Below are 10,900 nucleotides of genomic sequence, written 5' to 3'. Positions count from 1 at the left end.
GAGATGTTCTTGTATATTCCTGAGACAGTTCCCATGGGAAGCAACATAAGGGAGTCATATCCTTATCTATACAAATATATTTTATATGTAATATTATTGCCCATTTGGTCTCCTATAAAGAAGAGACCACTATACCAGAATGTCATTAACAAACCAGTCTGCGGTAACAAATGGGAATAATAGATTGTCTGTTCCTAAACAATATATTAAGAACAAATAGATACTGACTTGAGATTTGTGGTTTTGGAATCGGTACAACCACTGGGAACGGGTGGGGAAAGTGATTTATTGCTCTCAAACTGCGAGGTGTGGCGGATCCACCGGTTGGCTCTCTAGGGAATCTGATTAATATGTGTATTTACTATGTGGAAGATTTATCAACGTACGATTGGGTCCAAATGGGAAAAATTCATTTTTTTTTGTGTATTTTCCACAATATTTTCATTAATTTCTGCAACTTTTTTGTGCTTTGAGTCAATTTGTGCGAAAAAATCGTATTTGTTGCATCTAAAGTTTTGGAATTGATTCAAGCTTCAGTATCGTGACTATCTTTTGGACAGGTTGGAGCTGCAGAGTGCCATTGAGCCCTATGGGAGACTTTCCTTGGGCCGGGTTGGAGCTGCAGAGTGCCATTGAGCCCTATGGGAGACTTTCCTTGGGCCGGGTTGGAGCTGCAGAGTGCCAATTGAGCCCTATGGGAGACTTTCCCTTGGGCCGGGTTGGAGCTGCAGAGTGCCATTGAGCCCTATGGGAGACTTTCCTTGGGCCGGTTGGAGCTGCAGAGTGCCATTGAGCCCTATGGGAGACTTTCCTTGGGCCGGGTTGGAGCTGCAGAGTGCCATTGAGCCCTATGGGAGACTTTCCTTGGGCCGGGTTGGAGCTGCAGAGTGCCATTGAGCCCTATGGGAGACTTTCCTTGGGCCGGGTTGGAGCTGCAGAGTGCCATTGAGCCCTATGGCCGGAGACTTTCCTTGGGCCGGGTTGGAGCTGCAGAGTGCCATTGAGCCCTATGGGAGACTTTCCTTGGGCCGGGTTGGAGCTGCAGAGTGCCATTGAGCCCTATGGGAGACTTTCCTTGGGCCGGGTTGGAGCTGCAGAGGTGCCATTGAGCCCTATGGGAGACTTTCCTTGGGCCGGGTTGGAGCTGCAGAGTGCCATTGAGCCCTATGGGGAGACTTTCCTTGGGCCGGGTTGGAGCTGCAGAGTGCCATTGAGCCCTATGGGAGACTTTCCCTTGGGCCGGGTTGGAGCTGCAGAGTGCCATTGAGCCCTATGGGAGGCTTTCCTTGGGCCGGGTTGGAGCTGCAGAGTGCCATTGAGCCCTATGGGAGACTTTCCTTGGGCCGGGTTGGAGCTGCAGAGGCCATTGAGCCCTAATGGGAGACTTCCTTGGGCCGGGTTGGAGCTGCAGAGTGCCAATTGAGCCCTATGGGAGACTTTCCTTGGGCCGGGTTGGAGCTGCAGAGTGCCCATTGGAGCTCCTGAGTGGGGAGAGACCTTGGTTCCTTGGGCCGGGTTGGAGCTGCAGAGTGCCATTGAGCCCTATGGGAGACTTTCCTTGGGCCGGGTTGGAGCTGCAGAGTGCCATTGAGCCCTATGGGAGACTTTCCTTGGGCCGGGTTGGAGCTGCAGAGTGCCATTGAGCCCTATGGGAGACTTTCCTTGGGCCGGGTTGGAGCTGCAGAGTGCCATTGAGCCCTATGGGAGACTTTCCTTGGGCCGGGTTGGAGCTGCAGAGTGCCATTCGATAAATCTATAAATCTGCCCCTATGTGTTAGGCTTTCCCACTGTTCTGGTATATTTGACTCACAGACCATAAGTGCCTAAACCCGGCAGGGAAGCCAGTCGCTATTATTTACGCATTTACGTTTTTACGGGCTGAAGTCACCGGCAGTGATGCTGACTAGCAGCCTACGTATAATCTCTATAAAGCCAATACGTTGGCACCATATAAAGTTCAGGAATACATGGATGAAATTCTAAGCCAACATATACCGGGCAAGTATTCTTACTAATCTCCAAATCCTCTGCATAACCAGTCCTTCTAGTCACACCAGATGATTAAATGTCGGAGAATCTGGCAAAGAACCGGCTACCTGGGAAGGTGGGTTAGCTTTATCTCCATGAGATGAACGTGTACATTTGTACAGAGGGATAATAAGGTTTTGGGTTATAATTGAAGCTTTTAATAATTGAATCACAAAATACAAAATGCAATTCAGCCGAATCCTTCAGGGTGGGTTTGGTACATCGGTTAAAAATCCCACCTCCTCAGCTTCCTACTCCCATCAGATCTGGGTGGGAGAGAAGTCCCAACTGGCTCCTAATTCCATAAAAACCTTTATGTAGACTGAACATATTAGATGTGCTTATATCATTCTGGGTTGTGGCCCTAGTGTTTGGAAAAGTCCAGATACCGGGGAGCTGGAAAAGGGGTCCAAGCCTAGGCCTGCATTAGAGCCCCCTCCTACTTTTAAAGGTATCCATATTCTTGGAAATACATTTTGAAAAAAGTCAAGTACTAGGGATTTGCAAGTTTTTGATGAGCGTAGGGACCCCCCCCACACTAAGCAATTTAGTTGAAAAAAAACCAAACAAAAAAGTCAATCCAAGCAGCCTGGGCAAAATCATATAAAACAACATAACTGAAAGAAATATGTGGGAGCAAAAACAAAGGAAAAACAATAAGCCCAATTGCCAGTGCCTATAAATATTTCCTTTCTGACCACGGAAACTCCCTGCGTTAGTCACTGCTCATTTACTCATTACTAATAACTAACCCCTTTTCCTACTACAAGGTATTCTATTTAACGCATAACAGTAGCTTTATATCCTCATTGCTCATAACAGGGATTTCATCCTCCTAAATATCTACAATAAGAACATGATATCATTTACTATCAGAATGTATAGTAAATACTGTACCCCCTACTGTAAATGATAAGGATATTAGCAGTCACTGAGGGGTTCTGTGCCCATATAAAGGCACAAGGCTGCAGGCTGAGTTATACAGGGAACTCTGAGTATCACTCATGTATTATAAAGGATAATGTACCCCCTACTGTAAATGATAAGGATATTAGCAGTCACTGAGGGGTTCTGTGCCCCCCATATAAAGGCACAAGGCTGCAGGCTGAGTTATACAGGGAACTCTGAGTATCACTCATGTATTATAAGGGATAATGTACCCCCTACTGTAAATGATAAGGATATTAGCAGTCACTGAGGGGTTCTGTGCCCATATAAAGGCACAAGGCTGCAGGCTGAGTTATACAGGGAACTCTGAGTATCACTCATGTATTATAAGGGATAATGTACCCCCTACTGTAAATGATAAGGATATTAGCAGTCACTGAGGGGTTCTGTGCCCCCCATATAAAGGCACAAGGCTGCAGGCTGAGTTATACAGGGAACTCTGAGTATCACTCATGTATTATAAGGGATAATGTACCCCCCACTGTAAATGATAAGGATATTAGCAGTCACTGAGGGGTTCTGTGCCCCATATAAAGGCACAAGGCTGCAGGCTGAGTTATACAGGGAACTCTGAGTATCACTCATGTATTATAAGGGATAATGTACCCCCTACTGTAAATGATAAGGATATTAGCAGTCACTGAGGGGTTCTGTGCCCCCCATATAAAGGCACAAGGCTGCAGGCTGAGTTATACAGGGAACTCTGAGTATCGCTCATGTATTATACGGGATAATGTACCCCCTACTGTAAATGATAAGGATATTAGCAGTCACTGAGGGGTTCTGTGCCCATATAAAGGCACAAGGCTGCAGGCTGAGTTATACAGGGAACTCTGAGTATCACTCATGTATTATAAGGGATAATGTACCCCCTACTGTAAATGATAAGGATATTAGCAGTCACTGAGGGGTTCTGTGCCCCCCATATAACGGCACAAGGCTGCAGGCTGAGTTATACAGGGAACCCTGAGTATCGCTCACGTATTATACGGGATAATGTACCCCCTACTGTAAATGATAAGGATATTAGCAGTCACTGAGGGGTTCTGTGCCCATATAAAGGCACAAGGCTGCAGGCTGAGTTATACAGGGAACTCTGAGTATCACTCACGTATTATACGGGATAATGTACCCCCTACTGTAAATGATAAGGATATTAGTCAGTCACTGAGGGGTTCTGTGCCCATATAAAGGCACAAGGCTGCAGGCTGAGTTATACAGGGAACTCTGAGTATCACTCATGTATTATAAGGGATAATGTACCCCCTACTGTAAATGATAAGGATATTAGCAGACACTGAGGGGTTCTGTGCCCATATAAAGGCACAAGGCTGCAGGCTGAGTTATACAGGGAACTGTGAGTATCACTCATGTATTATAAGGGATAATGTACCCCCTACTGTAAATGATAAGGATATTAGCAGTCACTGAGGGGTTCTGTGCCCATATAAAGGCACAAGGCTGCAGGTTGAGTTATACAGGGAACTCTGAGTATCACTCATGTATTATAAGGGATAATGTACCCCCTACTGTAAATGATAAGGATATTAGCAGTCACTGAGGGGTTCTTCAAATCTGACCCCACAGTTTGGGTACTATATAATATTTAAAAATAGCATTAGAGACAGTGGGGCTCATTAATAAACACTGGGCAAATTTGCACCTGGGCAGTATCCCATAGCAACCAATCAGTGATTAGCTATTTTATTGGCCAGCTGCTGGTAGAACAGCGAAAGCCAACATCTGGTTGGTTGCCATGGGATACAGCCCAGGTGCAAATTTGCCAACACTTCATAAATAGCCTCTCTCTTTTTGAAGAGATCCGTGACGGACACATGGGAAAATGCTTCAAGGTGACAGGTAACTATTGCTACAAACGGCGGGCAGATTAATACACAGCGATACTGAGTGACCCGGCCGCCCTGCCCAGTAAACCTAGCGCCATTCTATAGACTCGCACCGCCACACATTTACCAGTCACAACCTGCCCCCAAGCAGGACATACAAGAAATACTACGTGAACGCGCAGGAAGCGGGATCGCGCCCAGTCATGCTTCAGACAGCCAATGAGCGAATGGATTGGAGGCGTGGCCACGCGTCTTTGCGAACCCGCCCAGTTTCGGAATGTACCATGTAACGGCGTTAGGGGCGGGCCCGCTGCCTGTGAGAAGGGTAGTGACCGCCCAGAGCGGGAGGTGAGTGGAGGTGAGGTTTATGCTGGCCCCCGGATGATGGGCGGTTGAGTCGCTGAGCAGTCCGGTGTCTTGTCACCGGGATATGTCTCTGAAGCATTCTCTGGTCTAATCAGCGTCGGCTATGGAGCTTTTCCAGGCGAAGGACCACTACATCCTGCAAAGAGGGGAGAGCGCCTTGTGGTGTAGCCGCCAGGACGGGTCCCTGACCAGCAGAGCGGGTGAGTGTGGGGCTGGGAGCGGGCACTGGCAAGCCTGGGAGTCAGTGTGGGGATGGGAGCGGGCACTGGCAAGCCTGGGAGTCAGTGTGGGGATGGGAGCGGGCACTGGCAAGCCTGGGAGTCAGTGTGGGGATGGGAGCGGGCACTGGCAAGCCTGGGAGTCAGTGTGGGGATGGGAGCGGGCACTGGCAAGCCTGGGAGTCAGTGTGGGGATGGGAGCGGGCACTGGCAAGCCTGGGAGTCAGTGTGGGGATGGGAGCGGGCACTGGCAAGCCTGGGAGTCAGTGTGGGGATGGGAGCGGGCACTGGCAAGCCTGGGAGTCAGTGTGGGGATGGGAGCGGGCACTGCAAGCCTGGGAGTCAGTGTGGGGATGGGAGCGGGCACTGGCAAGCCTGGGAGTCAGTGTGGGGATGGGAGCGGGCACTGGCAAGCCTGGGAGTCAGTGTGGGGATGGGAGCGGGCACTGGCAAGCCTGGGGAGTCAGTGTGGGGATGGGAGCGGGCACTGGCAGCCTGGGAGTCAGTGTGGGGATGGGAGCGGGCACTGGCAAGCCTGGGAGTCAGTGTGGGGATGGGAGCGGGCACTGGCAAGCCTGGGAGTCAGTGTGGGGCTGGGAGCGGGCACTGGCAAGCCTGGGAGTCCAGTGTGGGGATGGGAGCGGGCACTGGCAAGCCTGGGAGTCAGTGTGGGGATGGGAGCGGGCACTGGCAAGCCTGGGAGTCAGTGTGGGGATGGGAGCGGGCACTGGCAAGCCTGGGAGTCAGTGTGGGGCTGGGAGCGGGCACTGGCAAGCCTGGGAGTCAGTGTGGGGCTGGGAGCGGGCACTGGCAAGCCTGGGAGTCAGTGTGGGGCTGGGAGCGGGCACTGGCAAGCCTGGGAGTCAGTGGGTGGGGGGCCTGGCAAGCTGGGAGTCAGGGGGGCGGGCACTGGCAAGCCTGGGAGTCAGTGTGGGGATGGGAGCGGGCACTGGCAAGCCTGGGAGTCAGTGTGGGGATGGGAGCGGGCACTGGCAAGCCTGGGAGTCAGTGTGGGGATGGGAGCGGGCACTGGCAAGCCTGGGAGTCAGTGTGGGGATGGGAGCGGGCACTGGCAAGCCTGGGAGTCAGTGTGGGGATGGGAGCGGGCACTGGCAAGCCTGGGAGTCAGTGTGGGGATGGGAGCGGGCACTGGCAAGCCTGGGAGTCAGTGTGGGGATGGGAGCGGGCACTGGCAAGCCTGGGAGTCAGTGTGGGGCTGGGAGCGGGCACTGGCAAGCCTGGGAGTCAGTGTGGGGATGGGAGCGGGCACTGGCAAGCCTGGGAGTCAGTGTGGGGCTGGGAGCGGGCACTGGCAAGCCTGGGAGTCAGTGTGGGGATGGGAGCGGGCACTGGCAAGCCTGGGAGTCAGTGTGGGGCTGGGAGCGGGCACTGGCAAGCCTGGGAGTCAGTGTGGGGATGGGAGCGGGCACTGGCAAGCCTGGGAGTCAGTGTGGGGCTGGGAGCGGGCACTGGCAAGCCTGGGAGTCAGTGTGGGGCTGGGAGCGGGCACTGGCAAGCCTGGGAGTCAGTGTGGGGATGGGAGCGGGCACTGGCAAGCCTGGGAGTCAGTGTGGGGCTGGGAGCGGGCACTGGCAAGCCTGGGAGTCAGTGTGGGGATGGGAGCGGGCACTGGCAAGCCTGGGAGTCAGTGTGGGGATGGGAGCGGGCACTGGCAAGCCTGGGAGTCAGTGTGGGGATGGGAGCGGGCACTGGCAAGCCTGGGAGTCAGTGTGGGGCTGGGAGCGGGCACTGGCAAGCCTGGGAGTCAGTGTGGGGATGGGAGCGGGCACTGGCAAGCCTGGGAGTCAGTGTGGGGATGGGAGCGGGCACTGGCAAGCCTGGGAGTCAGTGTGGGGATGGGAGCGGGCACTGGCAAGCCTGGGAGTCAGTGTGGGGCTGGGAGCGGGCACTGGCAAGCCTGGGAGTCAGTGTGGGGATGGGAGCGGGCACTGGCAAGCCTGGGAGTCAGTGTGGGGATGGGAGCGGGCACTGGCAAGCCTGGGAGTCAGTGTGGGGATGGGAGCGGGCACTGGCAAGCCTGGGAGTCAGTGTGGGCCGGGCTGGGAGCGGGCACTGGCAAGCCTGGGAGTCAGTGTGGGGATGGGAGCGGGCACTGGCAAGCCTGGGAGTCAGTGTGGGGATGGGAGCGGGCACTGGCAAGCCTGGAGTCAGTGTGGGGATGGGAGCGGGCACTGGCAAGCCTGGGAGTCAGTGTGGGGATGGGAGCGGGCACTGGCAAGCCTGGGAGTCAGTGTGGGGATGGGAGCGGGCACTGGCAACTGGGCCTGGGAGTCAGTGTGGGGATGGGAGTGGGCACTGGCAAGCCTGGGAGTCAGTGTGGGGATGGGAGCGGGCACTGGCAAGCCTGGGAGTCAGTGTGGGGATGGGAGCGGGCACTGGCAAGCCTGGGAGTGTGGGGCTGGAGTGCACTGGCAAGCCTGGGAGTCAGTGTGGGGCTGGGAGCGGGCACTGGCAAGCCTGGGAGTCAGTGTGGGGGGAGTGGGCACTGGCAAGCTGGGAGTCAGTGTGGGGCTGGGAGCGGGCAAGTCAGTGTGGGGGGGACTGACTGGGCTAGGGGGGCAATGGGGCAGCTTGTATTGCTGGAGAGATAGGGCACGGTGACTGGGCTGGTGGGGCAGAGAGGGCACGGTGACTGGGCTGGTGGGGCAGAGAGGGCACGGTGACTGGGCTGGTGGGGCAGAGAGGGCACGGTGACTGGGCTGGTGGGGCAGAGAGGGCACGGTGACTGGGCTGGTGGGGCAGAGAGGGCACGGTGACTGGGCTGGTGGGGCAGAGAAGTAGAATGGGAGTTTGATGCTAAAGAGGCAGAGTTTGGCTTGTGCACCAGTAGGCAGGGCAGTGGGGGGCATAGAGGGCAGTTTTAGTTGGGGGGAATGAGACTGGACAGGGTTTGTGAATGCAAGGGTGGCTGCCAGATAGGCTGGGATAGAATGCATTCTGAAGTATTTTGGGCTAATTTGGCTGAGATGGTGAAGTCTAGAGGGCATCTTCATGGGAGATAGGGCAGCCTGACCTGTTAGGGCAGAGAGAACATACTGGGCATGAAAGCCGGACTGGAATTGGAGAGTGTGAGGGAGGACTTGACTGGGAAGTGGGTCAGGGCTGGAAGGCTACCATGTCGGGCTAGTTCATACAATATATGTCCTGGGGGGGCTTAGAGTAACGGCATAGTGAAATGCTATAACTGGGAGGCAGAGTAGCCAGAGCAGGAGTGAGGGGACTGCACACAGGCCAGATTTTCTTAAACCTTTTAAGAACAACCACAATTAAATGTAAATAAAAACAAATATTTTTGTATTTTAGCTTCAATATATACACAGTTTATGTTAGAGAGAAGTGGAACATCCTATACATGTCTGAAAGAAAGAGTTTATAGAGAGAGAGACACTCCTGTGCCAATTAGGCCAGTGTCTGACAATGAGTTATAATAAGAGAGTATTCTATACCAGTGACAGAGAGAAAGCAGGCCATGCCAGTAAAGGATGAAGTGAGACAGAGGGAGCTGTCTGTGCTAATAAAGAGAGCAGTCTGTGTTAATGAAGTCTAAAGAAAGAGAGGTAGAGAGAAGTCTAGAGAGAGAGCCATCTGTGCCAATGATGGCTAAAAAGAGAGTGAGAGAGCTGTCTGTGCCAGTAAAGTCTAAAGAAAGTGAGAGAGAGCAATCTGTGCCAATGATGGCTAAAGAGAGAGAGCTGTCTGTGCCAATGAAGGCTAAAGAGAGAGAGCTGTCTGTGCCAATTAAGGCTAGAGAGAGAGAGACGTCTGTGCCAGTTAAGGCTAGTGAAAGAGAGCAATCTGTGCCAATGAAGGCTAAACAGAGAGAGAGAGAGCTGTCTGTGCCAATGAAGGCTAAAGAAAGAGAGAGCTGTCTGTTCCAGTGGAGGCAAAATAGTTCTCTCTTTCTCTTTATCCTCCACTGGCACAGACTGCTCTCTCTCTTTAGCCTTCATTTGCACAGACAGCTCTTTCTCTTTAGCCTTAATTGGCACAGACTGCTCTCTCTTTCTTTAGCCTTCATTGGCACAGACAGCTCTCTCTTTCTTTAGCCTTCATTGGCACAGACTGCTCTCTCTTTTGCCTTCATTGGCACAGACTGCTCTCTCTTTCTTTAGCCTTCATTGGCACAGACTGCTCTCTCTTTCTTTAGCCTTCATTGGCACAGACTGCTCTCTCTCTCTTTAGCCTTCATTGGCACAGACTGCTCTCTCTCTCTTTAGCCTTCATTGGCACAGACTGCTCTCTCTCTCTTTAGCCTTCATTGGCACAGACTGCTCTCTCTTTTGCCTTCATTGGCACAGACTGCTCTCTCTTTCTTTAGCCTTCATTGGCACAGACTGCTCTCTCTTTCTTTAGCCTTCATTGGCACAGACTGCTCTCTCTTTCTTTAGCCTTCATTGGCACAGACTGCTCTCTCTTTCTTTAGCCTTCATTGGCACAGACAGCTCTCTCTTTCTTTAGCCTTCATTGGCACAGACTGCTCTCTCTTTCTTTAGCCTTCATTGGCACAGACTGCTCTCTCTTTCTTTAGCCTTCATTGGCACAGACAGCTCTCTCTTTCTTTAGCCTTCATTGGCACAGACTGCTCTCTCTTTCTTTAGCCTTCATTGGCACAGACTGCTCTCTCTGCTAAACACACACACAGAGACAATTATCAGTAAATGATCAGCATTGTCTATGTTAGTGGCTGCTACTAGTAGCTCCATGTGTCTTTACCCTTAGGGTGAAGACACAGTAAGCTACTAGTAGCAGCTTCTTTTTCATGGCTACTAAACGCCAGAAAATCCCCTGCCATAGACAATACTGAGAATTGCCTCTGCTAAAACACACGTAGGGACAGTTATCAGTAAAGGTCCCCATACACGGGCCGATTATAGCTGCCGATATGGGTCCCTTGGACAGATTCGGCAGCTTATCGGCCCGTGTATGGGCACTACCGATGGGCCTGGCCGACCGATATCTGGCCTGAAATTGGCCAGATATCGATCGGCCAGGTTAGAAAATCCAGTTGGATCGGGGATCACATTGGCTTGTTGATGCGGTCCCCGAACCGACTGCCCCATTGCCGCGTGCAGAATTAGATCGTTTTCCCCCAGGGCCAAACGATCGAATTCACCTACATGCCTCCCCGATATCGCCACCCGTAGGTGGAAATATCGGGTGAAGATCCGCTCGCTTGGCGACATCGCCAAGCGAGCGGATCTGCCCATGTATGGCCAGCTTTAATGATCAGCATTGTCTGTTTCTGTAGCCGTGACAAGTAGCTGCTACTAGTAGCTCTGTGTGTCTTCACCCTAAAGGTGCACACTCCCTCGCTTGGTACTGGGACTTGCTTGGGGCTGACAATGCACTTTTCTTGTGTTTTTGTTGTTGCGGAAGGTTATTGGAAACAGAGCCATGCTTCACTGTCTGTGTAAGAGAATACGTCCATATACACTGAGGCTGAAACCGAAGAGATACCGGCGTATCAAGTTC

The 10,900-nt window shown here is 52.6% G+C and overlaps 1 protein-coding gene across 1 annotated transcript in view; it reads left to right on the top strand.

Annotated features, from left to right (window-relative positions):
- The first annotated feature begins 5,111 nt into the window (after positions 1-5,111).
- Positions 5,112-10,900, top strand: part of inpp5f (inositol polyphosphate-5-phosphatase F) — a 73,449-nt gene continuing 67,660 nt past the window's right edge. The window contains exon 1 of the mRNA XM_031905517.1: positions 5,112-5,389. Within this exon, the coding sequence (XP_031761377.1) occupies positions 5,293-5,389 (97 nt within the window). The 5' untranslated portion in view covers positions 5,112-5,292. The remainder of the gene's footprint in view (positions 5,390-10,900) is intronic.

Source organism: Xenopus tropicalis, chromosome 7, assembly GCF_000004195.4.
Source record: "Xenopus tropicalis strain Nigerian chromosome 7, UCB_Xtro_10.0, whole genome shotgun sequence".
In the NCBI taxonomy this organism is placed as follows: Eukaryota; Metazoa; Chordata; class Amphibia; order Anura; family Pipidae; genus Xenopus; species Xenopus tropicalis.
This window is presented reverse-complemented; position numbering and strand designations above follow the sequence as displayed.